The 23,350-nt window shown below is 47.8% G+C and overlaps 1 protein-coding gene across 6 annotated transcripts in view; it reads left to right on the forward strand.

The window, feature by feature from the left end:
- Positions 1–23,350, forward strand: part of AGRN (agrin) — a 727,720-nt gene that overhangs the window by 322,394 nt on the left and 381,976 nt on the right. The window contains exon 1 of one of the 6 annotated variants that reach the window (XM_078642359.1): positions 21,509–21,791. The exons of 4 other annotated variants lie outside the window; for them this stretch is intronic. In XM_078642359.1, the coding sequence (XP_078498485.1) occupies positions 21,620–21,791 (172 nt within the window). In that variant the 5' untranslated portion in view covers positions 21,509–21,619. Of the gene's footprint in view, positions 1–21,508; positions 21,792–23,350 lie in introns of those variants that run through there. One more of the 6 variants, XM_078642360.1, reaches the window with a different exon arrangement.

Consider the following 23,350-nt stretch of genomic DNA (forward strand, 5'->3'; position numbering starts at 1 on the left):
ACTGTTGCTGACTGTGTTTATACAGCACGCACTACCCGTGCAATGGAGGGCGGGGAGGGGGTGCGTGCTGTGAGCGCACGACAACCCCGAAGCCTCAAAACGTGCTTGAAAAGGGAAACGCTGCAGGCTCTCATCTATAGTTCATTTGTTTGTATTTTGGAGGATCAAAATATGAATGGGGAAATGCAATTGCCCTTTCCATTTCTTCCTCACATTTAAACAACGTGCTTCTCTGTAAAAGGGAAGAGAAGTCTGACTACACATGAGGCCAAATGACGGGGAAGAAGCGCAAACAAGGTTGTGCTGGGAGAGAGAGAGTGGGGAGGAGAGTAGGTGGAGGAGGGGGGAGGAGAGTAGGAGGAGGAGGGAGAGGAGAGTAGGGGAGGCACGGCGAAGTGAAGAGACAAGACGGAGGGAAGGCAGAGAAGGGGAGGGGGGAGGAGAAATGCGACACGGCGGGCAGGGGAGGGGGCGGAGCAGGGAGGGGGTGTGAAAACAGCAGGGGCCTGGAGTGCGGCTGAGGGAACTGATGTGCACGCGCTTTTAAGCTCAATGCACATGCGCATTGAGCTTAAAAGTCACGGGCACTGCAAGGAATCGCCACGATTCCTTGCTTCTTAGTTAAACGTTGTTTAAGCCGCAATAGGCTCGCAAGCTCGATGCGCATGCGCATCGACAGGCGAGACCTAAAAACTACAAGTAGTCCGAAACAGGACAACCAAACAAATACTGAGACCACAGAAGGCAGCCCACATGGACGTATACCCCCTACAGCGTCAACCAGTTGGCCAAAGAGAGGAAATTTACCCTGAAGCCTTGTTCATTGTACCGCATGACCGCGTTGGTACCAGGCAATAACTACGAACATTAGCATGCTCTCCGGTGTCAACACCGAAAGATAGATTATGACCTTCTGCAGGTGAGGAAGAAATTGAAGACTGGCCATCACGTCAATCTGCAGAGAAAACATTGCCTCCTCGGCCTACCTGTTGTAATGGTACCCGCTGGTACTGTATCTGTACTCGTATCCTCTTACCTGCCGTCACTGTCTGTACTGGTAAGGCGATACCCCTTCCCCGTCTTCGACCTGCTCCCAGGTAGGTAACTGGTCCTCCGCAATATCAGTGTTGATTCTAATTCATCTACTCACTGTTCCAGGGCCCTGAATACTCTCTCTTGCAACGTTAAGCAGGATTCCGGTAGATGTTGCGAGGGATAGAGGCGGATACTGAAAAGTGTTGTGGAGGTTTGTGCCGGAAACAATGCAACACTAAAGTTACCCTCGAGAAAGAGCAATCTGCAGCCAGGAGTATGTAAAGGAGTAAAGGAACACGTCACCCAAGACCAAACATGAACTTTATACTTGTCGCTCACTCTACGCTGTTTGCATGTTCAGCCTTTCGGATGCATTTACAGTTTCTCGATTGATATTTTGGTGTAAATGTTAAGTTGAGTGGCTCAACCCTCAGTAGAAGAAAAAAAAGCCCTATTTCTCTCCCACATGAACAGAAAGACCCTAAATGCATTTTCAGTTGATTTATGGGTGGGCCTTGCACGTGTATGTATTGTAAAAAGTAACCCGAGATGATCTGCAAACATCACTTGCACCTCTTGCTTTTGTTTGCAAATAGCACTGTGAATAAAACTGCACTTGGCAGACACTAGACCGTGTGCATAGAATGAAAGGTCCCATAAACTCTCAACCGCAAAGATTGAGTACAGTACAATGTGAAGTAAAACCTGTCGAGAATGTTTCTCTGTTGGAGCAGATTATATTTACTCTAGTCCGTGATTCTCCCCTGCTGCCCACTCCCTGCCCTGGTCGGTGGCCCGCCTCCAGGGTGGGCGGTAGGTGGCAGTGCGGAGGGTGGCGCTCTCAGACCGCCTCCTCTTCTCGGTAACAATTGGCCTTTGTTCGGCTGCTGTCTGAGGACACAACAGAGACACCGAGTCTGCTTTACAAATATTGTGTTACATGTTCACTGAGCTTTGACTAAGGCGGGGGGGGGGGGGGGATTTGGGGAGGGGGGGGCTGAACTAAATTCCGAGCGTGGTTGTCTGTAGCTCCTCTTCCACCCCCTCCCTTACTCCCTTACTCGTATGCTTGGAGGAGCCTCCAGAAATGTTATTTTGAGTGCACGTGGTGAAATTCTGGTTTTGTTTTGTTGGGTCAGGCAATGAGGGCGGGAGAGGGTGGGTCCCTGCTTCCTTTGTTGGATCAGTGAGAAGCCCAGATCAGACCTTCTAAGCGCTGTGGCCTCACGCTGCTCAGGCTACCCAAGGCTGGCAACTCTATTAAATATCAATATTAGAGCTCAGAGTTAATGCACCTGCTGCAGGCATTTCCTTCCCAGTCACTGGAATCATTTCATTAAAGTCATAAGGGCAGTGTTAAATTTGTAAAAAAAAATAATAATAATAAGTGCCGGTGCACTCGTCAGGAGGCAGCTTTCACAAGCCCATTTCTCCTGTTAGCGCAGCCTAAAACAGAACTAACTACTAAACATGAAAGTGGGGTGGGGATGTGGTGTAATGGCCAAAGCTGCCGACTTTGGCAGGGAAAACAGGTTTGTGTCTCGCCGTCTGCTCAATATCCTGTGATTCTAAGCAAATCACTTCATCTCCCCCTAAATGAATGTGCCCTTAACTGGTGCTCATGAAAAGCGCAAATGTTGATGATTAAGTACGGGCATGGCGCACCTAAACCACCAGCTCAAATTAAGCACTGCATAAGGGTACTAAAAGTGCAAAATTCAGAGATGTAGCAGATTTTTTTTACTGCACCCGTAGGTTTGACTTCACAGGCATGCAACACCCTATCTTTGTCCCAGGTGATAGTCGCCAAAGTTTAATTATAAAAAAATCTATAAAAGTTCACAACTGACATAATTATAATCTACAAAAGTAGATATTGGGCAGACCAATATCCTCCACTCCTGAGAGCGCCTGGCAGAGTGCCTGGCCACGGGGTCGGTTACAGTGCCACTGAAGACCTGGGCAGAAGGTGCCTCCGGTGCATTTGTGCAACTCCGGAGTTTCTGCTTCCCTGGATCATGGAGACTCAGAAAGGCCCTCTTCTCAAAGATTGATGGCCTAGGTGCAGAGGGGTTTAGCTAGCGATAACCATTGATGAAATCCACGTTCAAAGGTACCCTTGAATTTTAGGGTGGATTTTTTAGGGGAGAGGATGTGGTCTAACGGCTAGGCCAGTCGACCTCAAATCTGGGGAACTGGGTTTGAGTCTCTGGAATGACGCTCAACATCCTGTGATTCTGAGCAAATCACTTAATCTTCCCGTTCCTAACAAAAACAAGCATTTGCAATGCAATAGGTCTCGCATTTACGTGAGTTTGAGCTATTGACATTGCAAATGACAATGCCTTTTATTTTCGTTTTTAAAACTTAAATAAAAGGCATTGTCATTTGCAATGTCAATAGCTCAAGCGCGCATAAATGCGAGACCTATTGCATTGCAAATGCTTGTTTTTCGTTGGCTCTGGGGAAAGAAGGGGTGGGCAGATCAGAAGGGAACTCCAACTGACTGCGTTTGTTTCTACTGGTGCAAATTAATATAACAGATTTCTTAACTTATGTTATGAATATATGTGACGCCTTCGGGAGCTTCTCATTTCACTTCATTCAACGTTTCCTTAAGAATGGGATTTATACTGAAAGAAACATGTCATGTTGGTATTTTGCTTGCTAACTAAGATGTGAGCTACCCAGTGGATGTTTTGGGGGTATGTAATATTTAAAGTAAGGTGGTAAGGGTTAGATGACTGTTTCACTTTTACAAAAGTAACTAAACTGTATTAAGCAATCTTAAAAAAAAAAGAGGATGAGGAAGAAAAAGTGAGCAAGAAGAGAGAAGGAGAGAGACAGTCTTAGATGGAGAAAGTGATAGAAAGATAGAAAAAGACTTAGTAGCTAGAGAAAGTGATAGAAAGATAGAAAAAGACTTAGTAGCTAGAGAAAGTGATAGAAAGATAGAAAAAGACAGTCAAGGAAATGGCGAGAGGAGGAGTACATGAGGAAAGAGAGGCAGAGAGGGCCCACACCTCGGCTTTCAATATCCCCTTACCTTCATCTCCGCCATCTTGCGACATTGTGGGAGAGACCGGTCTGGCGCTGAGGCAGCAAGGCTTCTCTCCCCCAAACCGCGGCGTGCAGGAAGGGACTGCGGAGGCCCAGGGCTTGGAGGACCACTCGTGGCCTCCGAGAGCCATCGATGCCCAGGAGAGCTCAGACAGAGCGGGCGCAATGGGAGGGAGGGAGTAAAGTGACGGGTTGGGCTCATTGTGCCTGCCTGCAGCCCTACCTCCTTTTGGGACAGCCCATCCGGACTGGATCACGGCTTGTTTATATAACACACCTCATGAAGATAAGAAAGTGCTTCACGACAGCCGTGAAGCAAGCGATCCAGTCTAGAGGGGCTGTCCCAAAAGGCGAAAGTGTGGCAACAATTTTTTTTTATTTCCAATGGCAGGCCACCGTTTAGCATAAACAGTGACGCCAGCCAATGGAAATGAGGGGCGGGGCTTCAAGCCCCCTTCTGAAATCCCTCTCTCAATATCTCTCGCCAGCGAGCAGCGCATGCGCTTCAACGCTAGGCGAGACCTAATGAATGTGTCCTTGTATAACGCAACTGGTGCTCATGTAAAGCGCTCTGATACCTTCGGGTCAAGTTTGCACTATATAAAACTCTGAAAGAAAAAAAAATAGAAGGTTTAGCCAGTATTGTGTGCTCTACCAATGGGCAGTGTTGTATGTGTTGGAGGATGTACTCTTGAAACCCTTTTCCACAGGGCCTGGACATGCTTTTTTACTAGGTTCCAGACAAAGATCTGTTCCCCTGGTGCAAATCCCACTGACACATACTCAAGATGCAAGACAATGTCCATGTGCCCATCACAGTGCATAGGAAGCTGGTGTGAAAAGCAGCGAGTCTCCCAAGACCCCCAATGCTGCCCGGCGCAGGGTCACATTTAATTCACTTTGGATACGCTATCAAAATAATGAGGCAGGCGCTGGGAACTGGAAGGCAAGAAAAAGGTTTATTACTCTTAAGAGGAGACCACGTCCACTGCAGACACCGGGATGTCTCAGGGAGGTCTTCTGCTGGCAACTCCTTTAGCTCTTCCCTTTTCTACAGGTTTGACACAATGCATTTGTTTCATTATCATGGTTACACAAGCCCAACATTGTTTCGTCAACATGGTTACACAAGCCCAACATTGTTTTATCAACATGGTTACACAAGCCCAACATTGTTTTATCAACATGGTTACACAAGCCCAACATTGTTTCATCAACATGGTTACACAAGCCCAACATTAATTCTCCTCCCACCCAGGTCAAAACAGACAATCTAATATTGCAGCTGGACCTTGCTTCAGGGTCGAAAGCATGTGAGACCGGCCAGATTTAAGAATCTGTTCTGTTGATAAAAACAGGTCCCATTGTTGGCAAAAACAAGTCTTGATATGTGCAGTGCGATAAACCATGTTTGCAAGAGTCTGGTATTTGGAACCTGTTTGTGTAAGAGTGTCCATGGGTGCCTGTAAACCGAGATGAGAGGAAAAACGAGTTTGTGGCAGCAAGTGGTGTTGATGTTTGTCGTGGCAATAGTTTATAGCCCCCAGCTCACATACTAGGTTGGTCAGAGAGATGCTAGTAAGGGCAGGGTGAAACAAAGGTGACCAGCAGGCAAATGGCTGCAGCCTACGTGCAGATAGAAATTCCCACTAAGCAAGATGGCGCAGGCAATGTTCACGATCGTTATTTTACTTTTAACAATATGGCTGTGGTGAACATAAATGAACGCCGCTTATGTAAACCTAAAGTTTATCGATTTTAACACTGACATCTGTCCTTGTAGCACTTGTGCAGCTGGCAATGTGACCTCCAGCTGTGAAATGTCTTGTGTGGCAGGCCGATATGCACGAGCAGTTGCCTGTCAGGGTTGAAGTTGTTAGGTTGGTTGTTTGAGAAGCGTTTTCAGTACTGCAACAGTACAGGAGCCTATAAAGCGTCATGAAGGCATCTAGGCTTCTTTGTGGAAGCCTTGGTTAGTTGTTTGCTCTCTCGCTAGTAGTGAAGTTATGGTGATGCTATACAGTTCAAGCGCTTTTACAGTGTAGCGGCAGGAGCCACATAGGGAAATCTGTGACCATGGGAGCCAGGTTCACTACATTATTGGCGCTCTCAGGACATGTGCGTAATTCCATCGACATCACAAGCCGTGTCCAGTCCGCAGAATGCCAGGACCCCTCTGCCGGACGCCTCCGGACAAGACCTAGGAATGACTGCGGCCCTAGACACACCACTCATTTTGTACTGAATCAATCTTCTAATGATGGACACCCAAGCTGTCATCGATTGGAACCAAGAAAGAGTAAAAGAGAAAGAAAGCAGAAAGAAAGAAAATAGAAAGGAAAAAGAGAAAGTTAGTTGTCTTCACTAAACACATTACAAATGCAAGTAAATAATGTGTACAATGAATGTGGTCCTATAAAAACCACACAATTGCGTCTACTACTTTGTGAATGTTTGAGGCATTCATGAGCAAACATGTAAAAACCAACACATATGTAGTAAGATTGAAACTAAAGATTGCAAAGATTGTTCTGGGAACCCAAGCATGTTGTGCTTCTCCTTCATATATGTAATTTCTCAGGTTAACATCCTCAAAGGCGCATCACTCAAATGCACTTACTTGTGATGTGGTAAAGAAAGTGTAATGTGGAGGAAGAAGTGCATTTTCCATGTAAGAAACTTGAATCCTGACAGCGTGCGGGAAATAATAAATATCACATGAAAGGGACAGTATCACCGAGAAATGCGAACAGAGCATTTGAAAATAATTGAACCTATCTCATTTATCCGTGCCACATATAAAGAGGTAATTGCGCTTATAAATAGCTGGAAGTTGCTTTGTAAAACAAAGGAGATGCGAGGCTTAATGGTAAATTTTAATGGGTCCTTTTCACTCTCTAAATCTGATGTTCTGCATGCATTTGTTTAAAGCGATAATGTCAGTGTGCTAACACTCAATAAAATGGGCAGCTGGATTTCAATTGCAGCTATAAACGGGTCTCCATAGAAGTCTGCGGCTCTGCTAATCACCCACATTAATACCTTGCAGCCTCTGCCTGCCCCTCGAATCCCAAAACCTGAATATTGCCTGGATTTGGGCGCTGCAGGCTCTACAGCTTGGCACCTACCAGTGTAACCTAGAGGTGTTTTGGAATACTCTGACAGCAGAGCAGGGGGGTGGTAGGGAGTTCCTACCCAGACTGACACATGGTGTGAAGATGTGCCTGCCCTATTATACATGTAGAGTCCTAAAGTGTCCACCCTCGGTCATGGGACAGAGTGAGCACTGCTTAGAGTCAGCCATGTACGACAGGGAGGGTGGTGGGACATAGGGAACTTGCCCTGTGACACAAGAACACGGTTCTTCGGTAACGCCTCATGAACTAGGCAGGGCTGGGAGTTATGCAGGGCTGGATAGTTGATGCAGTATTGAGAGTTCTATAGCGCCATACCCCACCCCCAAACAAGAACAATCCCAAACCAATTTAGGGACAATATTTAATAAATTAAATTACACCAAAATGACAAAAATCCAATCAGTTGAACCAGCGATATGAGTTTTTCAAGTTTTAAGTAAAAATAGCCCCAAAGTAGAGAGGCACCAACTGTGGATATCTGGTCGCTCTGGACCGAGGCAAAGGCCCAAGTTTGGGCTGGCCACGATGGAGCACTGGCCGGATACTAGGCCAATTATGTCCCACTGGGGGGTTTTACCCTCTGACTTTGGTGAGGGTTCTCCCTGGTGTTGCTTTGCAGAGCTCTGTGTTGCTTGGCATTGGTTTAGATTCAACTTTCAGCCGGGAGCTGCGGGGTTCTGCAGGGTTCTGCAGGGTTCTGCATCTCTCAGTGCTCAACTCAGTGAAGCCAAGGAGGTGGCCCTTCATTTCACAGCATCACTTCTGTAGTGGGACCGGTGAGTCTTCTAGTGGGAGCTGCATGTCGCAGCTTTGCAGTGTTCTGCATTGATTTGCATCAGTTCTAGAGAAATCTTCAACTCCGAGCTGTGTGGCTTCATAAGGCTCTCCGCCAGATTCAGTGAAACCTTCAGTTAAGCCGGAAGAGAAGTACACTGAATCCAGAGGGTGCTGGACTTTGAAGACTGACAACACTTGGGGATTAGGACTCCATCAGAGGCCAGCAAGTGGGGCCAGGTGATGTCCAGTTGTACTGGTCAGCTGGAAAGGCATCTAGGAGCTTATGTCCCTGTAGCTCAAACAGGGTGTTAGCCAACTGAGCCTTGGATTCATTTCTGGTTTCTGGGATCACGGCAAGCAGGCCCAGTCTTCCTTCTTCAGACAGTGGGGCAGTCCCTTTACTGAATCTTCTCAGGTCCAGGTGTGTTCTGATTCCAGGTTCTGGAATTGCCACTATTATGCTGAGTGCCATCCAGCCTGTGAATGGGGAATCCCTTGTCTACTCCCAGACTAGTTCTGGCCAGTTCTTCCCTCTTCCATGTATCTGACTCTAGCGTGGCCAGTGGGGCAAAAGGCTGTGTCAGGCTCCTTTGCATGTGCTGGGGCAAGTTCCTTTTGAAGTGTAATCATGTCAGGGTACAGCTTCACCCCAGCCATCCTGTCAGAAAGACCTACTGTCCTCTACAACTACCCCCCTGTGTCTACTGTCTAGCCCCAGTACACATGTCCCTATGCAGGAGCCATCACTAGCCCAAGAGCAACTGGCCATTTAAGGAAAGGCCCTAGAAACTTTAGTCAGGTGGGCCAGCCTTGCCACAGTGAAAAGCGATTTTGGAGGTTTCTCACTGCCGAGACAAGTAAAAGATTAAATATACACATCTCACTTTTTAAGTACCCTGCCTATGGGCCTTTAGGGTTTACCTTCGAGGTGACTTATATGTATTAAAAAGCAAGGTTTATGCTTGGCAAAGGGTTTATTTTGCCAAGTCAGAATGGCAGTATAAAACTGAACTGCAGGCTGCAACGGTAGGCCTGACACTTGCTATAGGAAACTACGTGGGTTAATGCCATAAGGAGTGCTGCAGACATAAGAAGCATTTACTCATAGGCCCTTGGTACAGGTAGTAGCATATACTAGGGACTTATAAGTAAATGTGCGAATCAGGTGAATTCCAATTTTACCATTTTTAAAGGAACGAGCATACACACTTAATCTCGGATTGGCAGAGATAAAGTGCACAGAATCCTAATGCCAACAAAAATGGGTTCAGATACAGAAGGCTAGAATGTGGGTAGATACTGCAGAAAGAGCTCAATTCCAATACCTAGCTCTGGGAAGTTGCTACATTCTTAGAACTACATGCATCACATTCAAAGCCATGCATCATTTCTCCCAGGCCTACCTGCCACAGATACTAAAAGGACACAGGGGGAGCTAGAAATTCCAGAAACAAAAAAGTGCTTAACTTTAGCAGCTCCACAATCAGGTGAACAAAAAAATTGACAAAGCCAAAATATCTTGCCTTGTCAACCTATTAGCTTTGCCAAATCTTTTTGCATAAGCTGTGCACCATCGACAAAGTGAAATGCGTATTGCAGATGTTGTATGGACAGCATTGGTCCCCAAAAAAGGGAAATTATGCTATAGTGGTCCTCCCTCATAAGCATACTGCATGTCGTGGCTTCCATTTTGTTTTTGTTTTTTTATTTACTGTTCAAGGTGCACAAAAGTGCTTTGGACAACCAGAGTTGCCTGGCAGCAAATGGGAGCTGCCAGGCCCTCCAAAAGGAGGCGGCAGTGAACAACAAAGGACCGAAGGGGAAAGAAATCAATGCCACAGGGGGAAGCAAAGAAAATGGGGAAGCAATTGACAAGTTTGAAGCAGCAGGGTTTGGAAATGAAAAACATAATGAAGCAATGGATGAGCTTGGGTGGGGAGAGAAGCCACAAGGATCACATGGGGGCAGCTGTTTGAGGAAAAAGCTGCACAAGGGGGAGAGAGCAACAAAACTCATGTAATCCCAGTGAGTGCTGAAGTACAAGTCCTCTATTGAAAAGAATGATAAAGAAGCTATGCTCCAAGGGAGAGTCAAACACAAGAACAATGGGCTCACTCCATTGCAACTGTGCGTTTTTGGTGCCCACTGTCTGTAGGCAAGACCTAAAACCCACTGTAGATCCAAGATATGGAACAGCATCTCTCCAGAAACCAGGGAATCTCTTTGCACACTTTGTTAAAAAAAATGGATGAAACCATTCTTAGTCCATCAAGGGTTCTAAAAATGGCCGTCCTACAAGCATAGAGGTTCTAAACACAGCTATATAATTATCTTAGGACTTGAGAAGGTGTTGTCGCAAAAGAGAGATGGGTCAGTACGTGTACCCCCAAGCCATAGTTTTAAAGAAAGCTTACCACACCCACTGCTAACCATCACAAGACAAATATATGGTTCTACTTTTGTGTGATAGTTTATAAAGAGATGGATAGCATTGTTTCTGTCTTCTATGATTTATAAAGCCCTCTGATATCAACAATGACTTGTTCAATGCTGTACACGTCAACAAACAAATTGAAAAATATCCAAGCAGAGGTTACAAGAACCTCCAGGTTTTGGTGTCTTCAACCGGTGGAGCGAACGCCTCTGCGGCCACCGAACAAAGTGCCAGCCCGTGGAGTTTTCTGGCTGTGGCCAGACCTTCTAGTCCCTGCTTGACTGTAAGAGCACCAGCCTGCCTACAGCCAGTGTAGGACTGGACTACAGGGTAATCAGGCAGGGCCCGATAAGCTAGTCAGACAGGTCAGTATGTGGGTGGTTTTTTTTTGGGCAGTTTGTGGCCCTGTTTTGCAGTCTGCTGGACGATGTTTTCAGTTGATATCCTGATACTGGAACAAATATTGCCTGCAGTAAGCTCAAATCCACGCAGTCTGCCATACCTTGCAAAGCACTTATATACTGCATGTCTTAACAAGTTCAAAACAGCCCCAACTTGCAAATATGGGCCCCTTTTTTTAGCTACCTGATTCACCAATGAGGGACACTTCTATTTTGGTGCCTGGGCCTATTTTCTGTTCTAGATCGGATCTGCCTACAGCCATACATAGAACTTTCCAATAACATCTGTACAGGTATGTTTACAAGTGGCCCTCTCATGTTAATTGGCCCATCATGAAACCGCCCAGGTTCAGACGGATTTAAGCGCTGTGCTCAGTGCAGCCTGCGCACGCACCAAACTGATAATAGCGCACCTGCCTGGAAATCTCCCAAAACCATCAAACAGCGCAATTGCCTGGTTTTGTGCATAATAAATTGCCTGGAGACGTTTCGCCAATCAGATTGCGCGATTGCCTGCACCGTGTTACCAAAGCCTGTGGGGGCTCAATGTGCTTAAATCAGTTTTTATCAGGGTGCAGTAATCCTGCGACTGCATTTACATAATCCATTATCCGGTAACACGGGAGGCGCTCGCGGAGCGCGGTGAGAAATGGCTTTTATTCGCCGCGCGCGTCCTCTGGCCTCGTGCATGCATGTTTCCCGTTCTGTGGGCGAGGGGGACCCGACCCCCACTTCCGGGAGCAATGAAATGGGGAAGAAGCATGCTAGGGGGCTCTTGTCCGTTGCGCGCTTGTCGCCCACCTGGGGCGAGTTTTGGAGATGCGTCAGTGCTCAGGCACGGCCGTTGAATAAAAGATGCGCCTCCCCCGCCATTTCCCTGGGCTTTGCTGGTGTCTTTGATAACAGGTGACGGGTCCGCCCCCTTGTGGCCGGGAGTTAATGGGTGTCGCCCTCAGCCAAATGGAAAAGAGCCGTTTGTGCGTGTAGGCCGCCGGTTCAGCTTAGCAGCTAGAATTACATTTCAGGAATATATAATATTGTCTTATCTTCAGACAGCGATTCACACATGCGCATTAATAAGACCCGGAGTTACCCACGGGCCTAGAGCCGATTTAAACACACATCCTATCAGTTGTAAATGAGCTACAGAGAAAGGGGCTAGAGGTCATTCCATCCAATTTCTGAATCAAGAGTTGTACTGGCAACCCTTTCCTCTAGGTGGCAGACTTTAGCTTCATTTGGGTTATATTTCCTTTCCTTTGACTTGTTTCCCCCTTCGGTTTATCTACGACGTTTGGCTGAGTGGCGTTTTATCTCTAGAATTAGCTTCAGAACTTAATGGTTTCAGAGGGGATTGATATACACATTTTCTGTATGGGAAGGTTGCGCAGTTCATTCTTTTTCCCCGAAGTGTCATTTTGCATCAATTTCAATATTTCACTCTTCTTTTGTATCCTTATCACAAGGAAGACAGTCTCATTAGAGTATTTTGTCTGTCGGGAGACGAATTTTTAACTAGCTTCGTATCTACAAATGTGAGCATTAGTCATCTGAAGTGTCTGGACATATTATATGTGCATTTTATGAAGAATCTATTGGTAATCGATAAATAGAAGTGTAAACACTGGGATCATCGTTGCTGTGATTGAGGGAGAGGACTAGAACAGTCGTATTTGATGCTCAACAGAGCTACTGTGCTCATATCCATAAGGTTTGGGTGTTCTGCTTAGTGGAGAATACAAAAGTTATTTAGCCATTGCCTTCTTTTCTGTCTTGTTGTGTGTCCTGTGTATTAATGTGTAAACCGTTTCTCTGATGAAGCTTTTAGGTGGTTATCAACCCGTTTCAGCCTGCATTGATAGGCTTCATCAGAACTGAGCGTACAATTTCATTTCATTTCTGATGAACAAAATGGTTTAATAGGACAGTAAAATTAAGTTCCATTTTGGCTAACAAATAACATTCTTGAAACTAACATGGAGACTTCAAGATACTCCTGTCATAGACCCTGGAACAAATATTACTGAGTCGGACCTGCCGTGATTCAAATGGGACTGGCAGGTTAGGTGGGATTTTTCTTTGTTCAGAAGGTGCTTGATCCACTAAGCTATTTTATTAGCTTGTTTGAATATAATGACAGTACAAGTAACTGTGCACACTACATATTAACAGTAAGAAAAACATGGTGGTCTAATGAGTAAGCACTGCTTTTAAATTGTGGATTTTACGGTACAAATGAATACAAAGTGCTTCATACCACTGAAGAGTCCATGAAGTGCCCCTGAATAATTATCTGAGTATGTTCTTGTATTCACTCATCCATTCTGCCCCAGAGTAGTTTATGCCAGATGTGTGCAGTGTACGAGGCCAAAGTCAGCTGCTCAAGTGCGCATGTCCGAGGCCTTTAATCAGTCCCTCGATGAGGTATGAGACCCTGTGACTGCAAGTTCACCAGGGGCTGGAACAGAAAACGGGGTCAAAATGTTCTCAGAAATGTGCACCCGTATTGCCTGCTTCTGCAGTTCTCAATTCCCAGTTGGGATCTGTGGGTTGGGTCAGGGCCCTGCACAACTCCTGCAATGGCATACAGAAGAACGCTCATGCGTCCCCCTGCTCTGTGATGCATATGCTCACAGGATCCATGTGGTAGGGTAATGGCAGCTGCTTATGTCAGGTTCCCGCCCCTTCACCAGTTTTTTCGAAGGGAGCAATAGTCACATGCAGGGCTTTAAGTGGTATGAAAAAACTGGAGGATCTCTTAGTAGGGCGTGGCCAATGTGACATGGCGTGGCTTAAAAACACATAAGCTAAAAACCTGTGCCGTCTGACTGATATTTTGATGCTTCTGCCATTGCATCCACATATATAATACAACCAGTGCCGTTACACCTACAACAAGCCAAGGCTATTGGCTTGGTCAATGGGTGTTAGTTGCATAAGCAACAACAATGACTTCGGTGTATATAATATGAAAATCCTTCAGCTCTGAAAGGATGAGACTAAGAAATAACTATAGCGAGTCTCTTTGAAGTTGCATCAAAGGCAGTGAAGGGTGGTACTGCTGCAGAGTTAAGATTTTTTTTTCACTATGAGGTCAGGGCAAAAACGGAGAGCCCAATGGGGACCCGTCTCAGCACCTTCTATTTTAGAACTGGCGGTGCAGGACCCGGCCCACTTAAAGCCCTGGTCTCATGTATAGGACTAAAAGAGCCAGTGCTGGTATTGCTGCATTTGCATAGTGTGTTGTACCTCTGTGCTAGGCCTCAGAGCACTTCTGTATTGTCTGGTAGAGGCAGTGCATTAAAATACATTTTGTCCTCTAGGTTGGGCTGGATAGGTAGTACTGTTTCCCTCTGCACAAATGTTGCATGAAGAACAGTCATGAAACACTGAATGACAGACACTTTGGCCTCTTGTAGACTTATTCAGTCCCCTACACAAGTCTGGGCAGCCACAGGGGAATGGAATCTGCAGCTGATACAAATCCCTAGGAAAGCAGAGTTCTGTGGCAAATGAGAACAAGAAAAGCACAGTGTGCCCCCTCCTTATATTTTGTATGTGTGCAGATTTGTGTCGGAGCAGAGCAAAAGGAACCCTTTTTGTAAACCCGGATCCAAGTGTCCTGCTTTATTTAGTAGAAATGTTTTTTACTAAACACCTGGGGAATGCTTTATAACGCCATGAGGTTGCATTTGGCAAAACACGACCAGAAATGTTTTTTAGAGAAACGAGGACTGTTTAGCTTTTTAATAAATCTTTGATGAATGAAGGAAAACAGTACATGTAATGCACACAATCACTCAAACAGAGCATCCTGGTGCTAGCTCAAAAACCATTCTTCAATTGAACCATTGCAGAGAGAATCTGAAAGGAGAGAAGCGAGGCAGCACAGGAAAGGAGAAGAAAAATAGCAAAGACCTTATCCAACAGTTATATTAAATGATGGCATAATGCATCTGGGGCCAGGAAGAACCAAGTCTTCAGGTTCTTCTTGAAGCTAACTTTATTCGTGATGAACCGAAGAGAACCATGAAATTGGTTCCAAGCTTTAGATCCTAGAACCACAACTGGTTTCCTCCTATAGATTTAATCCTGAATATGGGAGGTTTTAACAAGTTGGCATTAGAAAATCTGAGAGTCCTCTGTGTCCTGTAATGGCATGGATAGATATTTGGTGCCCGTGGCATGAAAGGACGTAAAACCCAACACCTGAGTTTTAAAAAGAACCCTCTTATGAATAGGCAGACATTGCAATTCTGAGTGCTCTGGATGGAGAACTATGCATGTGAAGGGTAAGCACGAGTCTGGCGATTGAACTCTGAACCACCTTGGGCCTGTGAAGCAGTTGCTTAGAACTGCCTACTCAAAGGCCATTGCAGTCTTCAAGCTTAAGGTAATGCATGCAAAATACATTCTTTTCTTTGCAATTAGAGGAAGAAAATCAAATATTTTTGTAACAAATTAATCAGAGAAGCTTGTGCCCGCTACTGTCAGTACTTGCGGTTGAAAGGACAAAGCATTGTCAAATTTAATTCCTAGGTTCTTAGCCACTTCAACTGGAGGTGGAGGAGGGGGGCACAAAATCTGGGCACCGCAGTGTGGAGGAGAACAGATTAAGCATCCGACCAGAAGAATTTCTGTTTTATCAGTGTTGCATTTTAGATCGTTATTTTCCATCCATCGAATTGTGTTGGTAAAACAATTCTTAAAATCAAATTCTGTTTAGACCCAAAGGAATTTTTAGTCCAAGGACAAAATTAGTTCAGCATCGAAACTAATCAAGATTTGAGTGGAGTTTAAGCATGAAATAAGATGTATTGCTGGACCACTAAATGTTTTCTTCATCAAAAATTATTTGTATTTTCTTTCTTTTAGTCCACCTATCTTGCAGTTTTTTTTCTTTTACCAAACATTCTCTGACGCCATGGCTGCCACCAATTATGGGCATAACCCCAAGAACATCTAGGCTTCTATTGGCCAGGGTCCCCCGTGCACGAAGCAGTCTTTCTGGCTGCATAGTAGCTACCCGCCAGGTGGCATAGAAATAAGGAAAGTGGATTTCAGGGTACACGTAAGTAATACACATTTAGTGGTACAATTTTGGGTTCTGTGCCTCTGGACGATACCTGTGGGCAGTCCCATTTAAAATCCACAAGCCGTCTCGGCAGCTGGTTCTTGTCTCACATATATGGGATTACAGAACGTGGCTGCTGAGTTTAGGGATTGCTTGACCCCACCTGAGTGAGACAATTGTGGAACTTTTTAAGCACTTCTAACCGTTATCACTAACATGATACGAGTCACAGAGATGTTTGCTTATTTTATTTTTCCTTTCCAAGGGAGAAAACAATGGTCTTTGTGCGTTTCCCTGTCTGAGGTCTGATCCCGAAGAAACCAGCACTTGGATGATAGACCAGCACTTGAAGAGAACGTCCCTATCCTCTTCACCGTACTGCCATTTGCCCCAATCCCTGCCAGCTTTTTTTTCTGACAAAGTTTTGGTCAAACGTTGCTATATTTTATTATGTGGTGCTTGGAGGTAGTAAGGTTTAAGTGAATGCCCATCAACATACAACTTGCACTTGGTATCTGGCACCTTAAAGTGCTACAAAGTGCACTTTTCATTCATTGGCTAATACCTAGAATATTAAAATCTGATTCCCAAACGTTCTGCAGCATGCATGCCGTGCTTCTGCGGACCATTCCTTGTTCTGAATTGGGTTCAGTCCGGATGTGCTTGTAGCACAAAGGTCTGCATCTGGGGAGCCTTGCCAGGACCTTGCTCTGATGTCATTCAGTGCCCGGCATTCTGTTTCCAATTATGATTACAATACGAGAATGAGGAAAGACACTTCCTTGCAAGTGGTCTGTAAAACCTTGCTTAGGAGGTTTTCATGGTCCTGGCTAGGCTTTGTCTTTGCTAGATAAGTTGGCTATCCTGCCTATTTAGGTGGTCTTAACTTGAGGGGATGGCTCTCCCATCCCCCTAGCCTGACTGCTTGGAGGTGCTGTGTGATCTTACCAAGAGGAGGAGTGTTTGGGCATTGGTAGAGTCGGCGCTGCTAGTGTCTCTCAAGACCACTGTGACCGAGAGCCCCCATAGAAGCGATGGGCCATCCACTCTACAGGGTTTAGAAGGAGCATATGAAGTACAGATTCTAACCCCCTTCAAGGAGAGATCATTCATTGGGGGGGTACACAACCTTCCTGATTGTCCCACCATCTTGCCGAACATTAATCCTAACAGTATCTTTGAGGAAGCTCTCCGCGACTGAGCCTTTAAGAGCACACATTGCCCTGGTCACCCCTGGCACTGTGTCCCCCACTATTGTACTTACTAAAGCACCTCTTACCCAAGCAGCGATGAGATGGCCATGTCTAACAAGGGACATGAAGGCTATGTTGCATAGTGCTACGCTTTCCTGTACCTGTATGGTGGGCTAAACTTCAGCCACTGTATTTATACAGATCCACACCTACTGCATTTTCCACATGACAGTGATTTGGTTCACTTGCCATAATGCACCATAACTTGCAGAATGTTACCATAAGAAATCATATGCAAGTCACTTGTGCAATATATGGTCCCTCTGCTTTACATTTGTTTAAATCAACAGCGTTCAACACCATTACAATCGAAAAATGTTTCTAGTTCAAATGGATCAAAAGTCATTTAAAAGTGCTGCACACAAAATACACCACCACACTGGCCACGGGCCTCCATTCGGCTTTTGACGATTGCTTCATACAGGCATTTACCATACTAGTTACTCAACTATTAACTTTTAGAATACTCTGGTCTCTGACTCAATCGGTTCAAAGGTCAATCTATTTCTTTCGAACGATAATGTTGTTGCCTATTCTATACATTGTAATGAAAATGTTGCTGTCAAATGCAAAAAGAATAATGAGGCTAATTCAAAATGGAGGATAAAATGTTTTCGATTAATTCATATGTAGTATTATTGCAGCTAAAAATACAAACAAAAATAAGTTCAAATTATAGTGCAAAACGTAAATAGAGACCAGCGCATTCTGGGGCAAACTGTTGTGATCCGCCCTCAGTTGGATTATTCAACTGTTCTTGCAAACTCAGGCCACCATGGAAGTTCTTGTGTTGCAGAAGTTTCTGAAGCTCTTCTGCCTGTAGCACGAATATCAAGAGAGGACTTCATTTAGAAGATTCTCAAACATGTTGCATCACATTTTAAGACCTGGTGGCTTAAATTGTAAAGTGCTTTCCAGTTGAGACATGTACATAATAAGTTTGCAATGTGCAATATTATTCTGCAGGTTGTTTTTTAACACTGTTCTCAACACTGAGTAAGGGGAAATGAGGATTGAACACCATTGCCCCATCAACCAGAAGCTAATAATCGTGTTTAAACGTGTAACAATGTACATGTGTTTTTGACGTGTATATGAATATACATAGACCACTAGGCATCCCTTACTAGCACATAGCATATTTATAATTCTTCTTTATTTTCCCAATAGTTTAAACATTGTATTCAATCTGTTTTGCCTGGAAGATTTAAAACGTAATTGTCAACTAGGCCTGGGCGGCAAATTCCGTTCCGTTTGCGCAATTTGGGTAATTTCGCGTTCCGCGGAAAACACGAAATTGCCCGAAATTCGGCGTTCCGCGGCTTCGCAAGATTTTTTGCTTGTTTGCGTTCTCAAATGCATGTTTGCGCGATATTTCCCCCCCGAGCACGCAAACAGTGATTGCGAACAGTAAAAAAGCATTGTGAACAAGCAATTCCGTGTGTTCGCGGAATTTCTATGTGTACGCAGAGATTTTTTACAGTTTCGCGGAGATTTACGTATGCGATTACGCAAATTCAGCCCACCCCTATTGTCAACAATGTTTCAGCTGGAAAAAAATTAAGGCAACCTTTATCGTGACAAACGCAATTAAACGTGGCCACTTGTTGGGGGCTATACAATGAGCTCGAAATAAAATATTTATTTTAGAGTTCTGCTTTGTAGAACATGAATATAGATTTTCTGCAAAAGAACTAACACCGAATAACACATTTTTTAGGGCGAGCCCATGGAAGGGGTGAGGCACTGCTCTATGCGGTTAGTGATCTCAAAAGTTCCAGTCTCATTAAATGAAAGTAGAGTTTACTGGAGTGGAAAGAAGTAACAAACAGAAGTGCAATTAGGGCGAACTGAAGAGCTGGCTAAAAATAAATGTCGGAATATTCCCGAGGGTGGGGGCTTGTGAGTGGACGGCTGCTCGGTCTAGGTGGTGTTTTCGCGCACGCCCGTGGTGAGATGTCGCTGTGTCCTGCTTTGCTGAGCCAGCCACACTTGTCAGAGTGGTGTTCGTCGTGTGTTGCCGCTCGCTTTCCACTCCAGGCGCCAATCCGAGGCCACTTGAGCGCCGTAGGATGGATTGCGTGATATTTCCGTAACCTTCCGCCGCCCCTGCTCGCCCTTCAAGCGAGTGTAGTCCCCGCTCATATGATGAAAGGTGGCGTCTCTGCGAGGTCAGTGTGCCCTGGGGAGCAGAGGTTCTCCGGCCTCTGCCTTAACGAGGGGGCATGTCTAGCGGTGTCCCTGGGGATTTACATGATCTGATTGTCTTGCATTTACACGTGAGAGCTCGAGAGTCCTGACTGACTCGCTGTGGAATACAAAGTGCAGTGTTCTTGCGCCAAGAGGTGGTTACTCTGGGCGCTGTAGGAGGATGGCTTTATAGTGTGCATAGACACGAAAGTGGCCGAGATGGTCATTAAAGGCAGCTCTCTGATTGGACACTGGTGGGAGAGGTGGTTTTCAGCACTGGACAGGGTCTAGCTCTCCTTTTGGGACAGAAGAGGTCATTTTCAGCACTGGGTGACCACCTCCGGCCGGACAGCTCTGGGGGAAGGTGCCCTCCTCTTCAATGGGGCATCTCTTGTCTGGCATCCGATGGAGAGGTGTTCTCCCGTGGATGACGGGTCCCTCCTCACTTACTCCTTCTCTCTCCTCCTGTCTCGTCTCATCTCTCACCAGTGCCTCGCCTCGTCTCCTGTCCTTTCTCCCCCCTCTAAATCACTCCACGTTCCATCTCTCATTGTCCCTTTCCGGCTCGCTCAGTGGCCATTGGGCTTTTAGGCACTAGGCGGTTGTCCGTCTGGTGACTGCAGAGCTGCTCCTCAGGGGTGAAAGGGCACTTCCAGGGGAGGGGCGCACTTCCAGGGGAGGGGCTAAAAAGAATGGATGGTAGGTGGGTCTGATGGGGGCAGATAGCAAGTATACTAGTGGTGGGGGTGGTGGTAAGGGGAGCGCGCATACAGGTCGCAGGCTGGTTTTTGGGGTACCTGACCCTGGGGGTGAGTGCGGGACAGTTAATAAGGGCAGAGACACATGACAGGGCTGATTACCAAATAAGTGGACGGTGAAAGTGTTCCAGGCGGAGTAGCAGCCGGGGTGCTGAAGGCGTGGAGGCTGTCCCAGGGCCCCGGCACCTCTTGCTGTGGCTTGTCCCGCCTTCCCTCCGGCCCCTCCCATCTTCCCTCCCTCTCCTCCTCCATCGCCCTTCCTCCCTCCCTCTCTCGCCCTCCCTCCCCCTCCGGCAACAGCGGCAGCACCGGAGCCGAGTGAAGTTAGTGGTGAGAGGGGTGAATGGGAGCTGCTGCGTCTCATACAGCGCCGAGTGCGGGAGTAAAGCGCCGAGCGAAGGCAGGACAGCGCAGAAGAGAGCGCCGTACCGAGAAGAGGCGAGGTCCAGCACCCCACACTCGGACGGGGCACAGTGGGCTCTGAACACCCCCAAATCCGGAAGAACCTCTTCGATTACGACCAGAGTCCCCGCCAATCCCCACACCAAACCCCAACGTATGTGTTGGAGGAAGGTTTCCCATGTGGTACTACTGATGCATTTGTAGCGCCGACAATAGTGGAGGGCTGGACAGCGCTGCGCACACCCCAGGACAAAGATCCATTTCCGATTGGAGCATAGCGCCGAATACACCCCGGGGCCGGTGCAACTGCACCTTCTTTGGTTCTCCTATCAAGCAAAGGCAGACACCTGCAGCCAAGAACAGGGCTGCTCCATCCGCCACTCATAGGGGGGAGACGTCGGTGAGCTGAACCTGCTCACGGGTGCTCCCGTGCACCTGTCCGGCACAGCGCCGAGTGCACACAAGGCACTTACCGCCCCGTTAGCGATGCTACTTTCCTAAATTAGTGCACGGAGCCGAGTACGCACCTGCTGTGCGTGGACCACAGGCTGCTCGCTCTCCTCTCGGACCAATTTCACATCATAAAACCGGACTGCACTACGGGAGCTTCTGCACAGAGTAACTGGGGTCACCATCCGCGACTGGAGTTCCGCACAGCGCGGAGGACGTCCATCGCCTCCCTTCTTCGCCAAGTGCATTCACCCAAGGCGCTGTGCACCCCTCGTGGATCACTGCACAGACACCTGCTTGGATCGGTGCACAGCACCACACGCACCTGCTTCACCGGGTCTGTGGCTGTCGTGGATTTGTGTTGCCAGAGTCCACCGACCCCCCCGGAGAGCCTGCAGCTGGCCTGATTCCCGTGGAGTGGGTCTGGGGAGGCCCCCCGGGGCACGCGCTGCCACGCGCCCCCTTGGCTCCGGATTGCCCCCGTGCCCCGCGTCCAGGCTCCGCGCCGAGTAGAGCGTCCCCCGGAGAGGAGAGGATGCGCGCCCGGGCTTGAGGCGCCCCCGTCCTGTCAGGACGCCACGTGTTTGGGAGAGGCGTGACCCCCTGGCTACCCAATGCCACTGGGAGGTACGGGTGGCCGCTGCTGGCATGACCGGCTGCCAGCCCCCGGGGGACCCCCCCGCAGCCGCGGAGCGCGAGCGCATGTACCAGCACAAGGTCTCCCTGGTGGTCCGGTACTTCATGATCCCCTGCAACGTCTGCCTGATCCTGCTGGCCACGGCCACCCTGGGCTTCGCCGTGCTGCTCTTCCTCACCAACTGTACGTGTATGAGGGCAGGGGCACCGGGGCGCGGGGGACGGGGAGTGACTGTGGGGGCGAGGAGTGATCAGGCTACAGCGGTCGGGGGGGTGAGTATGGAACTGCAAGGTACCGGGAGTGAACATACGGTACATGGCACTCACTGGGAGAGCATGGACTGCAGATTGATGGGAGTGAGCATGGGCTGCAAGCTACTGGGTCAGAGAATGAAGGGCAATGTACTGGGAGTGAACATGGAATGCAGGGTACTGGGAGTGAGCATACAGTGCATGGGACTGTGAGTGAGCATGGACTGTAGGGTGCTGGGAGTGAGCATGGACTGTGGGGTGCTGGGAGTGAGCATGGACTGTGGGTTGCTGGGAGTGAGCATTGTGGGGTGCTGGGAGTGAGCATGGACTGTGGGGGGCTGGGAGTGCGCATGGACTGCATAGTTCAGTGAGTGAGTATGGACTGTGGGGTGCTGGGAGTGAGCATGGACTGTGGGGTGCTGGGAGTGAGCATGGACTGTAGGGTGCTGGGAGTGAGCACGGACTGTAGGGTGCTGGGAGTGAGCACGGACTGTAGGGTGCTGGGAGTGAGCACGGACTGTAGGGTGCTGGGAGTGAGCATTGTAGGGTGCTGGGAGTGAGCATGGACTGTAGGGTGCTGGGAGTGAGCATGGACTGTGTGGGGTTCTGGGAGTGAGCATGGACTGTAGGGTGCTGGGAGTGAGCATGGACTGTAGGGTGCTGGGAGTGAGCATGGCCTGTGGGGTGCTGGGAGTGAGCATGGACTGTAGGGTGGTGGGAGTGAGCATGGACTGTGGGGTGCTGGGAGTGAGCATGGCCTGTGGGGTGCTGGGAGTGAGCATGGACTGTAGGGTGCTGGGAGTGAGCATGGACTGTAGGGTGCTGGGAGTGAGCATGGACTGTGGGGTTCTGGGAGTGAGCATGGACTGTGGGGTGCTGGGAGTGAGCATGGTCTGTAGGGTGCTGGGAGTGCGCATGGACTGTAGGGTGCTGGGAGTGAGCACGGACTGTGGGGTGCTGGGAGTGAGCACGGACTGTAGGGTGCTGGGAGTGAGCATGGACTGTGGGGTGCTGGGAGTGAGCATGGACTGTGGGTTGCTGGGAGTGAGCATTGTGGGGTGCTGGGAGTGAGCATGGACTGTGGGGTGCTGGGAGTGAGCATGGACTGCATAGTTCAGTGAGTGAGTATGGACTGCGGGGTGCTGGGAGTAAGCATGGTCTGTAGGGTGCTGGGAGTGCGCATGGACTGTAGGGTGCTGGAAGTGAGCACGGACTGTGGGGTGCTGGGAGTGAGCACGGACTGTAGGGTGCTTGGAGTGAGCACGGACTGTAGGGTGCTTGGAGTGAGCATGAACTGTAGGGTGCTGGGAGTGAGGTTGGACTGTAGGGTGGTGGGAGTGAGCATTGTCTGTGGGGTGCTGGGATTGAGCATTGTCTGTGGGGTGCTTGGAGTGAGCACGGACTGTAGGGTGCTTGGAGTGAGCATGAACTGTAGGGTGCTGGGAGTGAGGTTGGACTGTAGGGTGGTGGGAGTGAGCATTGTCTGTGGGG

The sequence above is a fragment of the Lissotriton helveticus genome, chromosome 5_1 (assembly GCF_964261635.1).
Source record: "Lissotriton helveticus chromosome 5_1, aLisHel1.1, whole genome shotgun sequence".
In the NCBI taxonomy this organism is placed as follows: Eukaryota; Metazoa; Chordata; class Amphibia; order Caudata; family Salamandridae; genus Lissotriton; species Lissotriton helveticus.